Raw genomic sequence first — 21,461 nt, forward strand, 5'->3', positions numbered from 1 at the left:
GAGAGAGAGAGAGAGAGAGAGAGAGAGAGAGAGAGAGAGAGTCTTACTTATCCAGAGCAGAATATAAATTCATTTTGATGGATTACAGAATGTTTTGGCGATTCTGTAAGAGTACTGAGGAACACATAGGTGATGAAATATTTGTGTTTAGAGAAGATATTACATTATATAACAGCAACTTGGGTATGCGGAGACTGCCGGATGTGTTCTATGTTTTCAACCTAACTGTGATCCTGTCTGGTGAGCCACTGTCACCAGATGAAAGTGACAGAGAACTTAGATTCTTAGGTTGACAGACAGCTCAGCGATGTGGAAAGGTTCAGGAATGACCTGGGTTTGCTTTAGGGAGATGGATGTTAGTGTAGGAAACATCCTTTGAAGGATGCCATTCCAGGGACACAAGACAGTGCTGATGGTTGCCAGAACTCCACTTGTGATTCCTCCAGAGTTGGGCTGCCCAGCCTTGCTGGCACCCTTCCTAGACTGGTGAAGAAGGGCTGGTCAGGCAGGTTATTCAGAAAGCAGAGCTTGCACTGAAGATACTTGGGCTGCCCAGGGTTTCGCTGTGCCTCAGTTTGATATGACTGTAGAATCTTGTGCTGGGAGTCTTGCATCTTTGGTGGTGGGCAGAACTGCATCTAGTTTGTGTCTTTAGTGATGGCTGTAACTACTTCTAGGTAGTTCTGAGAGCCCAACTTGCCACAGTCAATAAATGTGTGCTGACTTATTTACTAGGGAGAAAAACTAGAAAGAGAACTTCCAATTTTGCTTAGCACATTCTTGGTAAAATAACAATAAAGCAAAAAAAAAAAGGTAGATTTCATCTTTATACTAATGCCCAATTTAAAACAATAAATTGTATTTATTCTCCACTTATATACTTACGAAACACTGACTGTCTCCAAAGTTCAAGTACCTAACTGCAGATCTTTATTAACAGTGAACACAACAAAACAATACTTCCCACTCTTTGACTTGAGTCAGACAGAAGGAAATAGAAATTTTAAAATATTTAGCTGTCATTGCAGCAGGAAGAGTGAAGAATAGTAGAAGACGAGGAGCACAACCAGCCCAGCTGAGTTGGAGATGGCTGCCTGTAGCATGTGGGATGTAATCTGAGACATAAGTTTGAAGTCACTGGGCAAAGCGAAGGGCTGCAAGGGGCAAGGAGGGGAACAGAATGGTTCCTGGGCAATTCCACAAGACACTGCAGGCCTGTGCTCATTCTTTCTGGTCTAGGACTCACTCCCATTGTGGGCCGCAATCCTCCCCTGGAGGCGGAGCCTCCCTGATGTTGTCTTCACACCCTGCTGTGGCTTAGGTCTCCTGGAAAAGTCTTTGCAGTCTTTGATTGTGGGAGGAGGAGCCGCTTGTTCCTCCTGGTGCCCAGAACCAAAATAACCACACAGAAACTGTATTAATTAAATCACTGTTTGGCCCATTAGCTCCAGCTTCTCATTTGCTAACTCTTACATCTTAATTTAACCCATTTTTATTAATCTGTGTATCGCCACATGACAGTGGCTTATCGGCAAAGTTTTGTCATGTCTGACTCTGGAGGCGACTCCATGGCTTCTCTCTGCCTCCGCCTTCCTCATCTGATGCTATAAGCCAAGCCAGTTTCTTTATTCATTAACTGGTAAAAGCAACACATAGACAGAAGGACCTCTCACACCAGTTTTGCATAATAGACTTAGTCAACAAGTGTCCTTGCAAAGTGACCATTCTTTTCAGTCTCAGCTGTTGCTCCTCTTCCTGGATGTGTGGATTCAGGGCTGGCCAGTACCAGCAGGTAGGCGAGATGAGCCTTCACAGGAGAGTAAAGGCGGCAGATTTTTGCAGTGAATACAGAAGGCCTCTGTCTCTGGGTTCAGACTAAGATCAGCTGCTTAGAATTCTTACTCACGTTCTGTTAGTCTTGGTTTGCTTATCTTTAAAATAAGTACCATAGGTGTAAGTGTGAGGACTGAATTTGAGACTGTATGGAAGGCGTGAAGAACTGAAGACATCCTGACATCCACCAGAGCCTGCTTTCCTGTGCTAGACACTAGAGGATATTCTGAAAAGCAAACTTTAGGTCTGTGTTACGGGATCTCTTACCTTCTCTGTATGGCTGGCCTTACTGTGCCGTCTTTTCAAGGGCTGTCATCTTCTGTGCTGGCTTCATTACCAATTAACTTCTGCTTTCTTTTTTTTTTTTTTTAGAACTTTGTATATGAGCACTGTATCTATATCACTCCTCCTGTTTTCTTCTCCAGCTCATCATGAATCCCCCCATCTATTGTCTCCTTGAATAGTTACTGTGTGTGTACATGTGTGCTTGGTGTGTGTGTGTGTGTGTGTGTGTGTGCGTGTGTGCGTATGTATATCACAAAAGTACTCCCACCTCCATTTAGTATTGTGTCCAGTACATATGTCCATGATTAGTCAGTTTGGATTGAGCCTCACCGATGTGGGTGTGCCTCAACACACACACACACACACACACACACACACACACACACTTTTAGAATTAAGCTTATAAGACGTATGTAGTCCTATGGATCTTTCAGACATCCTTTGTAATTTTCCTCTTTTTCCTTGTATTACCTTTTCCCCTTCCTCACATATTAAAGCCCTCTGTTTTCCTCTTATCTCATCCATGTTCATAGGCCTGCCTTCTATTATTTCTCTTTCTAGAGCTCACTCTGTTTTAACCATGTTCCCCAACCACCACCGCAGTCCCCGTTTGCCTGACTTATTTGGGTGTTTCATTTATTATACTCAAATCTAAGGATTTGGAGCTGGGATCCACAAATAAGAGAGGGCATATGGTGTTTCGTCTTTCTGGGTTTGGGTTACCTCACTCGGTATAATAATTTTCAGTTCCACCCATTTACCTGCAGAGTTCATGATCTCATTAAGAAGTCTATTGGCCCGTAGTGGGTTGCAGGCCGCTGCTACGCCTCATTCATAGTCAATCTTACCTATTCGACAAGGGCAAAAGGAGCTAAAGTAAGCACAGGCGTTGTGCATCCAAGGAACTACTTTACCCTTGAATTTGTTTCCTGCTCAGTGTAGTGCCCTATAGAAGAACACAACTTGGGAAGAGTGAAGAAAATCTGGTCCCGGAGTTCTGGGAAATGTTGAGGGATGGATTATGCACCAGGAGTATGTTTTGCATTGGGCTTTCTTCACAGGGATTCTTTAACTGAGTCCATGGGAACTCCTACCCACTGCAACCTGACTGTTGGCTGAGGAACTGCAGCTGGCTGCTGTCTTTGAAAGCACTGGAGGAATTTGGCAGAGTGAAGAGCTCTGGTGATGCTGTGCTAGGAGCCACAGTGGCAGGCGAGATAGGTTTGTGGTCAGGGAGGTGTTTGGTGGAGATCCCTTTGACCCCTGCTGACTTCTATGGTGTAGACTGGCAGTGCTGTTAGTGTTGGTGGTGGTGGGGTGGTTCTACCGCTTGGTTAGTTGTAAAACAGTCTGGCTGGTGGTGCTTGTAAGGCGGGAAGAATATGGTATTGTCACAGAAGGAAGAAACTTCATGAGCCAAAGTCCAAATTTCCATTTCAGAGCTGTCTGCCAGATTGCTTCTTGAACCTGGTCCTGTTTCCTTCAGAACTTCAGTGTTTTCTCTTTGGCTCCATATTTGGTTTGAATCACCAGCCTTCCTGGTTACTGAGATGGCAACTCCTTCTCCAGAAATATATTGGTCTTCTTGCCGCTCAGCTTGATTAGCAGAGTATGCAGATTTTCCAAATAGCCAGCAGGTTTTCTAATTATCGAAAGCCTTAAAATGTGTCCTCATTATGCTAATGCGAAAACAAAGGGAATATAGCTTGGCTTATGTTGTATTAAAGTCACATGATCAGATATTTTATTAGTACCTTGTTTTTAATTCTGCATTTCGGCAAACTTTCTCAGGTAATAAATGAGATTTCCTTTTTCACTAGGGAAGGCAAAGGTACCGTTTTTTTGCTTAGTGGTTGCATTCTTCAGGCTGTTGACGATTGCATAAGGCAAAAAGCTCTGAAGGTTATTCATCTGTTAGATATTTATATCCTGGGTTTGCATTGTGATTACTTATAGTAACTTCTTTTATCAGTTTTCCTGGAATATTTTCTTGCAACAGTTGGATTCAAATAAATCACACGTATTTGCATTTATGTCAAATCAGCTCTGCTGCGCCTAGAATTCCAGTTCCTTCGATTTCTCACAGATGTGTGTTTTCAGCTGTCCCTTAGGAAGCACCCTGGCGAAATGAATAGCTTCCTCGCTGCTTCTCCTTCCTTCTGAAGCCCGTCTCCACTCAGGGTTTAATGAACCACCTGCTCTGCATGCACACCCTCTCTCAGAAACCTTAGCATCTTCCTGGAGCTTCTCGATTCTATTCATTTCTCCTCCAAATTGTTGCCCAATCTGTGCTCCCTCTCTGTATTGTCTTGAGTCCACCTTCCTGGCCTGCTGCTGGCCATCTGTCTTGTCACTTCTCTCTGTCCCACTTCTGACTATGATTGACGACTTTCAGGTTCCCCTCCCTAGTCCTTCTTGGGGTCACACACAGCCAAACCTTTGCAGTGCGCCTCTCATCTGCTCCGCAGGCGTCTCTGTCTGCCTATTTATTCTGTGGTTTGCATTTCAGCCCCATAAACTCCCCATTTCCTGAATGGAGACTGTAGCCACATGGCTCTCTCTCCTCTACTTCCACTGTATGGTCCTCTTTTCAGGGATGACTAAGCAACTCAAAGCCTTCTCACCTACAGTGACTTCACCTTTGGAGTTTTCTCTGGGTTTCCCGGTTATCAGGCCCTCTGCCATATGAAGCTACTCAGTCAGGGGTTCCTTCAAACTTCCTCCCTTTCTTGGCGGCTGGCTTGCTAGAGCAGCCCACGGAATGCATGAACGCATTTTTATAGCTCATTATTAGAAGGTGAATCCAAAGACAAACATATAGGCATCCTCCTGAATATTAACCTTCATCAGGCGATGAAAGGAGACAGAGACCCACATTGGAGCACCGGACAGAAATCTCAAGGTCCAAATCAGGAGCAGAAGGAGGGGGAGCACGAGCAAGGAACTCAGGACCGCGAGGGGTATACCCACACACTGAGACAATGGGGATGATCTTTCAGGAATTCACCAAGACCAGCTAGCCTGGGTCTGAAAAAGCATGGAATAAAACCGGACTTACATAGTAGACAATGAGGACTACTGAGAACTCAAGAACAATGGCAATGGGTTTTTGATCCTACTGCACATACTGGCTTTGGGGGAGCCTAGGCAGTTTGGATGCTCAACTTACTAAACCTGGATGGAGGTGGGCGGTCCTTGGACTTCCCACAGGTCAGGGAACCCTGATTGCTCTTCAAGCTGATGAGGGAGAGGGACTTGATGGGGGAGGGGGAGGGAAATGGGAGGCGGTGGCAGGGAGGAGGCAGAAATCCTTAATAAATAAATAAATTTAAAAAAAAAAGAAGGAAGGAACTTCAGGGAGAACCAAATGAAGAGATACTTAGTGTTGGGGATGGGGCAGGTGACACAGAGCCTCCAGTCCTCTCAAGGCTGGCCGCCCACCCAGCACCGCAGTTCATCCGGCCCTCTCTGAAGCCTGTTGTTAAGGGTCTTTGTAAAGGTGGTACCGGATAGGCATTATAGGCCACAGGCACTTGGAAAATGAGCCTGAAGTTCAGCTTCCTTCCCGCCTTGGATATGAGGAGAAGCACCTGAGAATTCCATCTTTATAAAAATGGTTTGGTTTTTCTAGTTGTCAGCCTAGGATGCAGGCTGACAATTCGTGAACATACCTAGGCTTCCCCAACCTCCAAGTGCCTCCCCGGCATCATACGAAAGACATGTGTTGGCATGGAGATGCCAAGAGTTTTAAGAGTTGTGTTCAAAAATCTAGGAATGAAAACGAAGCCTTTATTTTTTCTAATCCTACCATGACTCTGCTTTATTGTAATTGCCCCCATGTTTCCCATCAGCCACTACTATGAGTGTTGAAGGGGGAAGGGTCATTTTTCCTCAGCTTTCATTCAGTGACTTAATTTTCCCTGGCGAATAACCCAGATTCTTCCGTGCTGGTTCTTGGTAGTACATGGTCCTGTCTTGGTGGATACTCTCTTACTACTGAATTCCAATCTCCCCGGTTATACATGCAAAGAGTTGAAAGCAGAGATTCAAATAGATAGATGAGACTATTCAGTCACAGTAGCCAAAAGAACCATTAACAGTGATTGTATAACCAGTGGTTATACTTGTGTGTGTAATGACTAAATCAGGCAACCCTAAATTACTCTTCCATCTGCCTCCCAGACAAGATCTGATTACTCTGAATTGCAGCCTGATTAAGTTGTGAACATATTAAATACTGTGTATATTAACGTATTTAAGATAATATTTTTATTTTGCAAGGGCATGTGAGATTCATTTTGTCATTGTTCACTTGGGTGTGTGTTTGCATTTTCTCCTCTTGTCTGGTTTGGGGACAGGGCCTCACTGTGTTTCAGTGGTTGACCAGTACTCTTGATTTTCCTGCCCCTAACTGCCCAGTGCTGGGATTACAAAGATGTGTCCCACATTCTCCTGTAAGTGGCAAGACAATCTGTAAGCAAGGCCCTCTCTCCTCCGTCAGGGAGAGCTCTTACGATATAGGAAAACCTCTTTATTTTTGAAACGCCCCCCAAAGCAGAGAAATATGCAGGATTATCAATGTTTAAAGATCAAAATTTAAAGCAATAATTTATATACAATATATATTATTATACAGTAGATTTAAATTCAGATAAAATTTTCAATGTTTTTTCTTTGTGGGGGAATTGTTTAATTTTTTGAAATTTACTTAAAAATTTTAAACTGTGTATTGTTATTACTTTTAAACCCTCCATGGAGATAATTGTTATTTCTAAAAGTTTAAAGAAGTGTAAATGCTTTTCCTTTTTCTTTCCCAGATTCTTTACAGAGTTAGAAGCAAGACATCAGAATAACATCTTCATAGACGATATAAGTGACATCGTAGAAAAGCACACGGCGTCCACATTTGACCCCTATGTGAAATACTGCACCAATGAAGTCTACCAACAGAGGACCCTACAGAAGTTGCTGTAAGCAGGGTTGAAGGCTCGGGTTTTGATCGTCTAACCTACTTTTGATCAGAGCTCATTGATAGAGATGAATTAATCATAAACATGAGACTCCTAGGAGACTGTTTCCTTCTTGAGCGATATGTAAGAGGGTTACTTTTGGAGTGAGGATGTGGTGGAGAATTTTCTCCCTAAAGTATGCTGAAGTCATGTCCCCCTCCCCCTTGCACATCCCTTCCATTGTCCAGAGACTTGACTCATCATCACCCAACCTCCCACTTTTCTAAACAAGTAACTGGCCATTAAGTGGTTTGCCAGAAGGCGTAAGGGGGTTTTTAAGTGGACCAGGGCGAGTCCCTAGGATCCAGGGTTTCCCTTACTATTCTAACCTCTGTAAACTGTTTACCGGACTTGCAGGATCCCTCTTCTCCCTCCCTGGGTAGATAGCGCTGAGCTGCTTGCTGTGGGAGGGTTTAAAAGAACAGAAGAAAAAGAGAAGCGTGGAGATTTTAATTATGCCACCATAAGGAGCCAAGCCTTCTGTTTCTCGCCACACTTCTTTCCTTTTTAGATTATTGAGAGTTTGGATCTGAGGTAGAGGAGAATCAACAATTGTTAAGTGTTCTCTATATACTGCTTTGTTATTTTAGAGGCCCCAATGATCATAAGTAGCTGTTTTATACTGTCATTGTCCACCATAAACCCAGTTTAGGACTTCCTGGCTATTGTTATTCTCACTCTTTCCTAAGAGTAGTGACATTTATGGCGCCTCTCGCCACCCCAGGCGAGGTGTGAGATCTTTGAAGAGTCTAAGGGGACAGTGACAATGTGTCAGGAGAATAAGGGCCTAGAGAGGGAAACATCAAGATTAACATATGGAAAAAGAACTAGTTGGGAGTGGGAGCCTGTTAACTTTCCCCACCTGGGTTTCGGGTGACTGTCATCATGGGTGAGAACAGCTCTTCTGATACAAACTTGAGAGCAACTGCTGTTTGCATGAATGGTCTACAAAGGAATCACGCCCCTGGAGGCTCAACACTTTCCCTGCTCAGGGCTCCCACTCTAGGGAGATCTTCCCTTTCTTAATAAGCTATTCGTATTTCTGTTTATAAACATATGCCCCCACCGCCACCCTCCCCAAACTCAGCTCCTTGGCTTAGCACTTCTAAGCCTGCTTACCCAGACTCTGTGGGCCTACCTTTTTGCCACTCAACTCCTTGTCAACAGCTATTGCCAAAGGTGTAACTTTCTGCCTTCCTCTTCCACATCTCTGTCCTCCCAGCACCTGCTGAGATCTCCACTTGCCTACCCCTGGGATATTTCTCTCAAACTAGCAATTGCCTATGAACTTCCTTCCAAGTATTTTTTAAAATTCTTTTATTAGTGAACACTAATAACCGGAAGGAGACCTCATTTTTCCTGGTAACATTCATCGTTCCCAAACTTGGTAAGGAGGGGAGATAATGCTGTCTTCCTGTCACCTCCCCAGTCATGCATGCTACATGGGTAGGATGGAAACCCCAGCCAGTGTTGTGATTAGGTTTTCCATGTGAAGAGGGGCTCACTTGGACTTTGGGGATTTCAAAGCCTGGTAAGTCTGTTGTGGTGGCTTCTCAAGGATGCAGGGTATTTAACCTAATACCTGGCTTCCACCCACTTAATTCCAGAAATGTCTCCAGATTTGCCCTTCATTTTCCTTTACCCAACACAGGGCTAGGGCTCTGTACCTGAACATATACGTTCATTCTTGGAAGCAAAGCCCTGAATTAGGGTGGACATTGCTTTTTATTTTGTTTTGCAGGAATATATATATATATAATTAGTTACAGCATCTGTATTCTATGATTCTCAAAAATAGATTTTGTCTAGATTACCTTAATCAAACCATCATGAGAGGTTTCCCATGGAAATTAGTGTTTGTATCTTTAGGGGAATTCAAGGTTGATGCAGTAACTTTCTACTTCCGCATGTTAGAAACCCCAGAAGTCTTCAAAACCCAGCCAACCAAGATTCCCTAGTCCACCCCAGATACCTTAATCAGAATTTTTTGTTGAGTGGGAGGAGCCTGGATCCTGTGTGAGATATAGGTGCAACCTACATGAAGTTTGTTTTTAATTCCCAGTGTGAGAAAATAAAAATAAGACAGCTCTGTGTAATTTCTCTTAATTTGCTATTCCAGGTCTTTCACACTTTATTTTTAGTAGCCTTGAACCACATCATCTGATGAATTTCAAGTCACTTTTATATATGTATATATAAATGTCCTGATGGGCACTGCCTTCCTCTCTCGTTCTGGAGTCCGGTGGCTGGTTCTGCAGCCTTCCTTTCCCATGGGAAGAGGGCTGTGGATGCTGCAGACCACCACAGGAGCAGGGGAGGAAGGTGGGACCAAGGATCAGAAAATTCAGTTTGACTTCTTCCTGTTGTTTTTGCTAAATGTTTTTGCTAAGTGCAAGTTAAAGTTTTGTGAGCGCCATTCTCTTGGAATCTCCACCTCATCCTCCTTTAAGGTTCTACAGACAGCTCCACGGAGATTCTGTATGGAGTATCTGGCAGCGCTACATGGATATATGCCAGTATCTTGGCCGTTTTCAACTCAGTGGGAGAGGAAGAGAAATATTCTGGTTTATGTGGCCCAAGGATTCCTGGCTAGACATGTCTGTAATCCAAGGAAGGACCCAGAAGGGTTGCAAGCTGGATGTTAGCCTGAAGAGCATCACCCTCCAAAAATTTTCTACAATCCCCAAACAATGAAGTGAACGCAAACAAAAAAGAGTTTCCTTTGTTAGAAAGATGATCTTTGGAATGGTCAAACATCCCTTGAAAATCTTGCCTAAGTGATATTTGTTGGGGATCTCCAGCTAGGGGACCTATTCCAAACTCTGGTCTCACTCCTCTCATTCCAAATACAGCCTCTGAGTAAGCCTGTCAAAAATCAGTCCCTCCTTGGTGCTGCTCAAGGCCACGCCTACAGGCTATATAAGACCTGGCAGCCATATTTGCCCTGGGATTCCTCCCCTGCCTTCCCAAAAGTCTCCCAGGAGTTGCATTTTTTTTTGTTTAGATTAAACTTGGATTAACTAATTTGATTTGATCTTATTTATTGTATCTGTGGCAGCATTACTTCCAAGGGATTTAAACTTCTTAATATTTCTTTCTTGGCTCTGCCCAGGGCCAAAACAGTGGTTTGAAGCTTGATTATTGTGTTGATGGGGTGTATTTTGTACATGATCAAGTATGAGATCTGATCTGTTCATGCTAACTCATGATTGACATATTCTCCATTACAATCCTGTGTCCTCTTGTTAATACCCCAATTTTACAAAGATCTAATTCATATGTTTATTTTATTATTAATATTATTATTGAGTATCGTGACTTATTTTTAGCATTAAATAGAAAAGGCAGAAAAGCCACCTGTCTTTACCAGGGTATTATAGTTTATTTTAGGCTAATATATAAGAATCATTGGTAATGTGAGAATTGACCTCAGAATTTGGTAATATGTTTTTATTTGCTTTTGAGCTTGCAAAGGAAACATTTCGAAGCTTTTTTCTGCTTTGTCTCCCCACAGAGCCACCAACCCCTCTTTTAAGGAAGTATTGTCACGAATTGAGTCACATGAAGACTGCAGGAACTTACCCATGATCTCTTTCCTCATTCTCCCCATGCAGAGGGTGACTCGCCTTCCCCTGCTGATGGATGTAAGGCAGGATTTGATGGTTTTGTCCTCTGGATATTCGCTGCTACAAATTTTAGTGACTAATTCACTTTATTCTGATTAAATTGATTCTGCATATCTCTTTTATAAAACCCCTTCATTGAGAAGATGCTATTCAGTTGGAAAGTCTGTCTATGTTTGAGATCACTGGAATTTATCATTAATTTAGACTTGTGTGGTTAATTTGGTGAAACCTGCTTACATTACCCTCTTTTTTTGGAATGGGAATGACATTAGCTTTTTGAGGTCAAGAGACTTGGATTCCATTTCTGCCTGAACCACTAAGCATGAGACCTTGGTCTAGTCACTTTGTTTTCGGGCCCTTGCATCTTGAACATTCCAAGATGCTTTGGGCCCAGTTTCTCCTGGCATGATAAGGTGTGAGCTAGTTTCTACCATGCATTGTGTAAAGTGGGTAAAAAGCCCAACATCCTTTCGGTATTAGGTAATAGTCTTAGAGGAAGAAGCCTTTGACTTTGAATAATGGCAAGGCCTGCTGAGGGAAGCGGGAGGAGACCATCTGGCCTGTGATAGGACCTGCTTAGCCCGTGGGCAAATAGTGTCTTTTGATCTAATTAGGACAGTTTGTCACAGATGTACTTTAAATTGGGTCATTATATTGGCTTGGTATCAGTTTTTAGGTATTTGATTTTACTGACCAACACATGGGATGAAAATCTATCAGAGATACATAGTTGAGTAAAATTGCAAGTATAGATGCTATTGTCCATATTCCGCCATAAGATGCTGAGATACTCTCAAACAGAAGTGAGGTGTGCAGTGCAGTGATTGTCACCTTCTCACTCTGCCACAGTGGTGTGGCGGCTTTATCAGTTATTTCAGAATTCTGATTCATAAGCCCTTGCTTAGTCCTCTCCAAGTCAGTTCAGTTTGCTGTGTCTGCTCCTGTAGTTTAGGAAACTGGTTTCCTGCACGCACATAGTCACAGCTGCTTACCAGTCTGAGAAACGCATGGCTCACAATGCCGGTGCTGTATAGTGTCAGTGAACGTAACTAGGAGTATCTACTAATACAACCTCAGCTTCCCCAGGAGAAATCACCTTGTAAGTCTTATATGGAGTTTGTCATTGGCTCAATGTCTAATGTGGAGTTTTAAAAAACTGAATATTTTTTTAGATCAGTATTTATCCTATCTAAAGATAGGATGCATTAATTAACAATCAACCGAAACCAAATTTGGAGACCAGAATGGTATTCCTATTTCTATCACTCGAACTGCACAATGTTGGATATTTATGGCATGGTTACATGGTAGGCTTTTTATTCTGTTCTGTCATAATCTTGTTTGAGATTATTAGATTATTAATGTATGCACATAATTTTATGTACATTTTCATCATATAGAGTCCAGGGAAGGATGTCTGCCCTCATGGAAATAACCCAATATTTTCCATATTGCTTTTTTTAAAAAATATTTATTTATTTATTATGTATATAATATTCTATCTGTGTGTATGCCTATAGGCCAGTAGAGGGCACCAGACCTCATTACAGACGGTTGTGAGCCACCATGTGGTTGCTGGGAATTGAACTCAGGACCTTTGGAAGAGCAGGCAACGCTCTTAACCGCTGAGCCATCTCTCCAGCCCCCATAAGCTTTTATATCCATTAAAGGGGACAGAATTGACTGTGGAACCATGAGCAGAGTTTTCAAAGTACAACAGAACGGAATATGGAGTATTTGATATATACATGACTTATAATGTTGATAAATATTATTTCTAAAAACCTTGCCTAATTTACGTGCACATAGGAACCGCTTGTAGTATAAATGCGTTCTTTATAACAGGTCACACTTTTGAAAGGAAGAATCATTACTGTAAGCCCACATATGATGCGCTCTGCACTTCTCTCATGTAGCAGCTCCACTGCCAGACTTCCAGATTTACAGACTGCGTTCATTGGTCGTTAAAACACAGGGGCCTGCTAGTTATTAGCCACATTCTGCCCTCCCTGGTGACTGTTGTCCTCATCTGTTTCCCACATGTGAGAACCCAGGCGGCTTCAAAAACTGCCTCTTAAACTTCATTCATTAGGAAATTGACTTAAATTTGTCGAAGTGGTTGGACATTTTAAAACAATTCCATCGGTTCCCTGAGCTTTCAAAGTTATATGTACAAGCCGAGTGTTCCTTACTGAGAATGCTTGCAGAAAGATGTGTTTTACAGTTTGAATAATTTTGGAATATTTTCATTTGTATGAGGAGGTGTCATGGGAAAGGGGCCCAAGACTAAACATGGAATTCATTTGTGTCTCAAGCACGCCTGTAGTAATAAGAGTGGCGGGACTGCGTCCCCAGCACCCCAGCCGCCTGGCTAGCTTATGCCCCGAAATAATTACACGGACACTGTAACTGTATTCTTTTAAACACTTCTTGGCCCATTTCTATCTAGCCTCTTCTCAGCTAACTGGACTAGCTCATTTCTAATCATCTATGTAGCACCGGCTTACCGGGAAGATTCTAGCCTACGTCCATCCTGGGTCAGAGCTTCATCGTGTGCATCTTCCCGGGAGAGGGGAGCATGGTGTCTCTCTGAGGCGTCTGCCCCCGAGAGGAGAGCTGTCGAGTCTGAGCTCACTTCCTCTTCCTCCCAGCATTCTGTTCTGTTTACTCCTCCCACCTATGTTTTAACCTATGAGGGCCAGCCAAGCAGTTTCTTTATTTTTTTAACCAATGACCTTCCTCCATCATACGCCTTGTATGCATATTCTAAAGGCAGTTATATGCATCTAGTCATTGTGTGCATGAAACAGTTTCTGGTTTGGAGTTCTCCATTTGTGGTGTTCTGACAGTCAAAAAGGTCTGCCTTTTTAAAGATTCGGGATTTCAGTTTTTCATATTTAATGCATCTGTATTTCAGCTTATCTTTAGCTGGTCATCAGAACTGGGACACTTTTTTGGGGGTGGGGGGAGATGACCGTACTCCAGGTACTCAGCTAAGATGTGTAGATCACTTACCTCCTGGAACAGGGCATGGGCGAGGCTAGGTTGGATGGCTGCACAAGGAACAAAAGGCAAAGCAATAGCCTGTGTTGTGTCTGGCTTTGCTACAATTTTACGGAGGAGGACAATGATGCTTTTCTAGGGTCAGTGACATGCCCACAGTTAAATAGCTATCATAATGCAGGTCTGAGATTTGCTAGCCAACCTACTGACCTCTGCTGTCTTCTTTCTTAAATAGCTGGATTTATTTAGGCTTTATGTATTTAAAGAATATTTTCTAATTCTGCTAGTTGTGTTTTAATATCCTTACCCCTAATATCGTGTCCAGAAAGAGTGGTTTGTGTAAGTAAGAGGAAATGGCTGAGTAGTAATTTATTTGGCTTCATATGACAAATCAATTGGTTTTGCTTTTTTTCCTTCTTTTAGACTATATGTCAAAAAACACCTAAGGACTCTCCAAAGTATGAAATCTGCAAAAGGGCCTTGAAGGAAGTGAGCAAGGTAACTGCTTACCACGATAACAGTAAACCCCATGTAGAGAGCTTCGAAGAGTACAGCAAACCTGTCCTTGCTATAAGAACTGAAATTTCTGCAGCCATATTCAAATAAATTGGAATGTTGACTGTTTCAGACAGGTTTTGTGTTATGTGCCCATCCATAGCTCATTTGTCTGGTATGTTAATAGCTGTTTGTTGATTCTTACCTTCATCAAATATTTATTGACTGTAAACCACTATACCAGGACTAATGCTGGCCTCTGAATATTTGGTGACAAGGCAGGTGTGTTTATTGCATTCAAGGTATGTGCAGAATAAAGAGAAAGACATACATGAAATAGAATTACACTCAAGGGTGATGAGTGATGTGGGAGGCAAGTACCAAGTGATTTCAGCTGAGATCTACAGCAAGAATAACTGTGAGCCAGGGGGTAGAAGGTGGAAGGAGTGTCTTGGGCGTCTAGAGACCCAAATCCAGGTGTTGAAGAGTTTGAAGAACTCACTGAGAGAGGGGAGGAGAGGGAGGAAGGGAAGAAGGGAATCAAGGAAGGAGGGAGGAAGGAAGGAAGAGAGAAAAGGAGGGAGGACATGCAAGGAGCTTGTTAAAAATGTTAGAGAGTTGGAGGCTATAATCTAAGATGATGATAAAGCTATGAATTCATGTAAGAAGATGGAAAGAAATTTTTGTGTGTGTATGTGAATGTATATGTATAGTAGACTTGGAATTGGTGAGCACTTTGGAGGACAGGCATTAAAGAGATATAATCCTTGATTATAGACAACTGGGTCATTTTCTTGTTTTATTACTATGCAAAGATAAATTCCATTTTGTATATATAATGTAGATTCTATAAAATTTGTATTTTGGATCAGAGCTCAGAGGAGAGAATCAAATTGGAGACCTGGGTTCAGGAACCATCAGCATGGATGATAGTTCGAGGTTGGAGTGTGAAGGGTTTTACCCACGATGAGGATATAGGATAATAAGTGCAGCAGCCCGTGGTGAAAACCCCAAGGAATACCAATTTTTAGTCTTATGTGGAAGAAAGTAACCATCATAGGAGACAAAAAACAAATAAGACATGCCAGAGCAAAGGAAAACAGAACAGATTTTAGCATTGCAAAAATGGCTAAATAGCTCATGGGTGCGCCTGAGAAAGAGGCAAGTATTACTTAGCTGTTTACAGGGTTCATCCACAGGTAAATGGCACAGAAACCGCATTGAAATATGTTGAGCAATGAGTTGGGTGTGTAGCAGTATGATAGCTGTCCCTGATGGCTGACTGCTTCAGGAATCAGGCCTGGAGTAGAGAGAGAGAAAGAATTGTGACTGAAAGGGAAGTAATGTTTAAAGACAGAAAGCTGTGTGCTTGCTGCTGCTAGGCACGCGATAGCTGAGAAAGCTGAAAAAAGTATGGTCACCCCCCCCCCCCGCCGTGAGTAGCATATGAACAGGATTTAGATGAATGGACACTGAGCGTGCCAGAAACTTCCAGTTATCTCGTGTTGCTTACTTCCTGCATAAATGAAAAAGATCTTGATTCTACTTTATTATAAAATACTATTTCTTTTTATCAGCTTTAAGTACACTCATCATTTTACTTATCTTTGAAAGCCATTTTACAAAGTTTAGGGTTAGTCCAGTGACCCAGATATTTACTAAGTATTCATCAATGGCCCATGAATCCATTTCTTTGCAGATAATGCACTATTTCTAATTGAGCAGAGTGTCTCTTAGCTGGATGCTCTTGAAGAATTGCTGAGACTTCCCTCCTCCAGAATCTCTTTGTGGTCTCATGCTTTACATAACACTGTGCTTAGATTTTGCCTTTGAACTTGGTAGTCTGCTTCCTGCTGCTCTGGTCTGGAAGAGAGGAGGCATTGTAGCTTGTGGTAGAATGGGGTTCTCTTAGGTAAAGGCAAAGCTAGGCAGAGGATGGGAGCAGAATAGATAGAGACCTAGAGTGTGTGGCGAAACCTTGTCTGGAGGTTGTGGGGCCACAGAGGAAACCACTCTAAAAAAACCTTCAGAGTCCTTTACACAACCCCCACCCCTATTGTTAACTCCTGGTTACCCGCTCCACATCTGAGCACCATGTCCCAACCGGGTGGCACAGTGAGTTCTATAATGATCAGAAATGGGTTCTTGGAACTTCTAGAGAGTAGATGATTTTTAGGGAGAGATCTGAGATTGAAAATGAGGTTTCTTGAAGGGGAGAAAGGGCCATACAAAGTAAAAGAAAGTAAATAAAATTTATCTTCGTATTTCTTAACCCTCCTATGCTGTGTTCCCAGTTGGTTCGACTGTGCAACGAGGGAGCACGGAAGATGGAGAGGACGGAGATGATGTACACGATTAACTCCCAGCTGGAATTTAAAATTAAGGTAGCCTTCTGTCTACGTTTATCATATTATTGCTGCTTAAATCTCATTTAAGCAGAGAAGGTTGGAATTAGCGTTTCTAAGAAGGATTGTCCATTGAAAAGACAGAGGACTCCCCAGATGCCTAGGGTAGTCTCCAGGCTTCTCTCCAAGCCATGACGGTATGACCTTCCTCAGAAAAACCACTGGACAGTTAAAATAGTTGATAAAGGAGAGTTCTCAAGTGTTGTCATTAGGTTCTGCCATCTAATGGTGTCCCCTGGCTGGACTAGGGTGTTCTAAGCCAAGTGAGACTACTACTTTGTTTTTGCAGAAGAGACAGTTATTGGACCTTTTTTTTAAAAAAGCATGTTTTCTCGTGTAGCTCTTTTCTACATCCATGCCGCTTCTGCTACCTGTCTGACACTGCTCGTGAACAGAATGATTAGAATGCCCAGACCAGCAGAAAGTGGCAGTTAATGGCAAACCTGGGTCATGGCTCATTCTTTGTTGGAGTTTGTAATGGATAAGCTTCTGAGTGTGATTCGGTTTTTGTTATACAACACAGAAATTTAAACAGGCAATTTAAAGTGACCCTATTTTTTTCCTAGCCAAACTTTCTAACTTAGTAGTGTCCTGGTGATCAGCATGTCGTGGTATTCTGCGGAAGCCACATTCTCTGCCCCAGTACAGAGTTTGTGGACCACTGATATGGGACAACTACATCCTCTTATTGTGTACGCAGGAAAACAAACCAGAGATCAACTGCCAACAGTCACTCAACTAGTGATGCTAAACATCAAGATCAATGTGAAATCGGCTAAGGACCCTAGCGTCCTGACTGATGGGGGTGGTGTAAACTTTTCCCTTGTAATACCCTGACTACAGTCGTCTGAATGCAGATTCTTAAATCCAAAAACAGATTATTGACTAATTCAGACCACTTAGAAATGTCATTTGATACAACTTGTGGCCTTTAAGTTGGATAATAAGATATATCTTATTATTTTGGTGGTAATAATACACAGTTGCATTCGGTTCATTGTAAAGATGAGAAAATTAGAAGTTCAAAGAAGTTGTAGTGTTCCCACACGTCAGGGAACCCTGATTGCTCTTCGAGCTGATGAGGGAGGGGGACTTGATCGGGGGAGGGAAATGGGAGGCGGTGGCGGGGAGGAGGTAGAAATCTTTAATAAATAAATAAATAAATTTAAAAAAAAGAAAAAAAAAGAAAAACCAAAAAAACTAATAAACATATTCATACATGTTTTAAAACAATGCTGTAGCAGACTTTGAATAGGCTATTAAGTTATTTTAAAATAAAATAACATAAAATAAATTCTATGTATTCACGATGTATAAAATAAAAGTTATATGTAAAGCAAAAAAACAAAAGAAGTTGGAGTGATTTGCCCCAGAAGTATGGACACAACCAGATGTGCTTGGTTAAGATAACGTTAATGGAGGGGCTGGAGAGATGGCTCAGTGGTTAAGAGCATTGCCTGCTCTTCCAAAGTTCCTGAGTTCAATTCCCAGCAACCACATGGTGGCTCACAACCATCTGTAATGAGGTCTGGTGCCCTCTTCTGGCCTTTGGCATACACACAGATAGACTATTGTATACATAATAAATAAATATTTAAAAAAAGATAACACTAATGGTGTAATGAAGGTCTCTTAACACATAATAAATTTAGAAGTCATAAATATAAAACAGAAAACAATGCCTAGTTCAATGCCTAGTTCATTAGGTGAAAATGTATAAACCTTTCACTGTACAGGAACAAGAAAGACAGAAACAGAGACAGCGTGCAGAGGGGGAGAAGTAGCTGCAACCTTGTTCATGCAGTATGCATGCTGTACCTCACATGGAAAGTCGGAGTGTTGAGGAAAGGAGAAGGGGCAGACACTGGAAATGACAAGTTAGAGAGCTACTGCCAGAGCGGGAATGGCAAAGGACGATTAAGGTTTTGAAAAATGGCTTGGTTTCATTCATAAAGAAATTGCTAATGGGCATTAGGGCAGCAAGCAATCCAGAAGTGTGAGAAGACAGTTGAGGTTATAGAAATGGCATTTTACAGGCTGCTGCTAGAAAGGATTTTCACAGTCATGGAACTTGCTGCCATTTTTACAAAGCAAGCTATTGCAAACCAGCAAGTCTACTTCCAGGAGTCTATTCTGTACTGGGGGATATAAAGATCACATAGTTAGTTTGTTTTAGCAGAGGATCTGAATCAATCCAGATATTTATCATGGAGAGCTATTGCACCAAAATGAAGCAGAACAGACCCACTCAGCTTTAGGGGAAAACAAAGGATGGTTGGGTTCTTAGGTACCTATGAAGGTAATCATGTATATCATTAAGTTAAAAAAAATAGTTGCTTAGAAAAGTACTCTTTCCGAAGAAATTTCTGGAGAGGCAATGACGGATCTAGCATCTGCCATTACCCGTGGAGTCAGGAGGCAGTGTGTGGGACCTGGGTGTGTGAGAGAGATGGAGAAGAGGAGGCTTTTCCCACAATGCTTCGTTCACAACACACTTTGGTTTTCAAAGAAAGCATAGACATTCTGAAAGCTACTCTCAATTTGGGGTGAATAAGTGGAAGTTTGCTATTTCCTAGTGGAATACAAAGACTATAAAAATATCAATGTACTTTAAAACAACACAGCAATGATAAACTCATTACCTAGTTGCTACACAAAGCATTGTCCTAGGGCAGCATATACGGTAGAGCATCGTCATAAGTGTCCTTGGTTCAGACCCAGGACCGACACGCAATGGCGGACAGCCTTGAGCTTCCGACGCTTGCATCAATCAAGACCTAACCTGACGCGCGCGCGCGCGTGTGTGTGTGTGTGTGTGTGTGTGTGTGTGTGTGTTATAGCAATTCCTAAGCACACGGGTCAGAGTTTATCTTAAGCAATTCTTTCTCTGCTGACCTTACAGGACTCTGGTGTACCTATTACATAACTGTGTGCTTCCGATTAAGGGGCTGGAAACCCCAGGGCCTCCCTTAGAAGCCAGTTTGCAAAGTTTGGGTTTATCCATAATCTTTGATCTTCCTTGTTGAATTTGTATACAGCGGATGAATAACCTTCTTGTAAAAGCCCTTTATAAAGTTGGAAAAATATGAAACCCTTTCTTTGCTTCTTCATTTCCTCCTTAATATCCTCAATTTCCTTCAGCCATTTTTAATCATTCTTCACTTAGCAGGATGCCGTGTGCTGTGCCATGTTACTGTGCCTGTTTACTATGTATCTAGGAACTGTTGCTTCATTTATGGATATATGTTCTTAAATTTTTGGCAGTATGCATTTCTAGTAACTTTACTTTTTATTCTTTAGGAAAAGGAAAGAACTCAAAAGGGTACAAATTATTCTGTGGTTTTGAGAGTTTTCCAGTTGGCTTGTATAAAACTGAATAAAGCAAAGGCAGAATGTAATTCCTTGGGTGCAGCCTTGTGTGTGAGATTGAGGGGTTCCGTAAAAGAACTTGACTTCCATAGCCAGAAAGTGGAGTAAGGTTTTCAGGGGCGTGTTTACACAGTGGAGACACCATAAACTTAAAAACAGGTGCTCTCAAGTCTATGGCTGAGCAGATTTCTCTAGACAAAACATAAGTTTTGTGGGTTTTTTTCTTCTTGAAAAATGCTTTTGTAGTTCAGAAAGTGAACATGGACTTTGAGATGTCTCCTGGTAACTATCTACAGATTTCCATATGCTTATGTTTAGCTTTGAGCTATCTATCTACAATAACTGATAGATTTTGCCACTATGTTTTTTTGAATTTCAAGTGGCTCCTGTTTTCCTTTGAAGTTCAGAGTTAATAGAAGAGTCATAATTTTGTGGCCCAATAACATTTTCTTGGGGTTTCAGTTTTGTATGGACATGCTAGTAAGTTTTTATGTTGAGAAATAACTGTGTGCTTTCTGGAGAATGTGCCGTATCCAATTGCATTTTGCCACCATCTGCCTATAACATAATGATGCATCTCATCAGATGTACCTTGATTAGAATGTCTTATTGGCCTTCACTAGGGCATGGGCACTGAGTTTTTCTCTCTTTATAGCCTTTCCCCCTCGTCTCCTCTTCCCGGTGGTTGGTGAAAAGAGGGGAGTTAATAGCCTACGTGGAAGACACGGTGCTGTTCTCAAAAAGGATGTCCAAACAGCAAGTCTACTTCTTCCTCTTCAACGACGTGCTCATCATCACTAAGAAGAAAAGGTGAGCCGGTCAAGTGTGGCCTGTTAGGGCACCGTTCTCCGAAAGCCTGAGTGGAGGTTGTGTAATTCCTAAGTGTTGAGTCAAAGTCACATCTATCCTTTACTGTCTCCAAGTACAAGCATAGTTAAGACTTGCGTCACTATGAACCTCGTAATCACAGCCATCCTCTACTGAGTTTTTACTGGGGACAAGCCAGTGCTCTGGGCATCTGACACCTCCACATCGCTCAGTTCTCCTGCCACACCAGGCGAGGCTCTGTACTTTATCCCCACAGCATTGTTCATGCTTCTGTTGTCCCAGGGCATTTGGATAAATCAAAATAAATGGTTAAGGACATGCTAGGGCCAACTCTGGTGTGCCTTGTGACTTAATTTAAAAGATGTTATTAATCTAAGAAATGTGCGCATGAATGGCAAGGTATTCAGCGTGCTCCTTTCCTGGGGAAGTGAAGTATCTCAGTTGATTGGCAAGTGATTTTTCTCCTTCTGCTTTTCTGCTCTGCATTCATGTCCTTCTTTGAGGAGATGACCAGAGGAATTTCATACAAACCTAATATCTTTACAGTATATTTTTTAAAAATCTCAACCAGTTCCTGTTCTCAGGATACACACACACACACACACACA

At 42.1% G+C, this 21,461-nt stretch overlaps 1 protein-coding gene across 1 annotated transcript in view; it reads left to right on the plus strand.

The window, feature by feature from the left end:
* Positions 1-21,461, plus strand: part of Arhgef26 (Rho guanine nucleotide exchange factor 26) — a 109,461-nt gene that overhangs the window by 54,429 nt on the left and 33,571 nt on the right. The window contains exons 6-10 of the mRNA XM_005344049.2: positions 6,936-7,088; positions 10,642-10,771; positions 14,180-14,254; positions 16,546-16,635; positions 20,681-20,835. Coding sequence (XP_005344106.1) covers positions 6,936-7,088; positions 10,642-10,771; positions 14,180-14,254; positions 16,546-16,635; positions 20,681-20,835 — 603 coding nt within the window. The remainder of the gene's footprint in view (positions 1-6,935; positions 7,089-10,641; positions 10,772-14,179; positions 14,255-16,545; positions 16,636-20,680; positions 20,836-21,461) is intronic.

Source organism: Microtus ochrogaster, chromosome 1 (assembly GCF_000317375.1).
Source record: "Microtus ochrogaster isolate Prairie Vole_2 chromosome 1, MicOch1.0, whole genome shotgun sequence".
NCBI lineage: Eukaryota > Metazoa > Chordata > Mammalia > Rodentia > Cricetidae > Microtus > Microtus ochrogaster.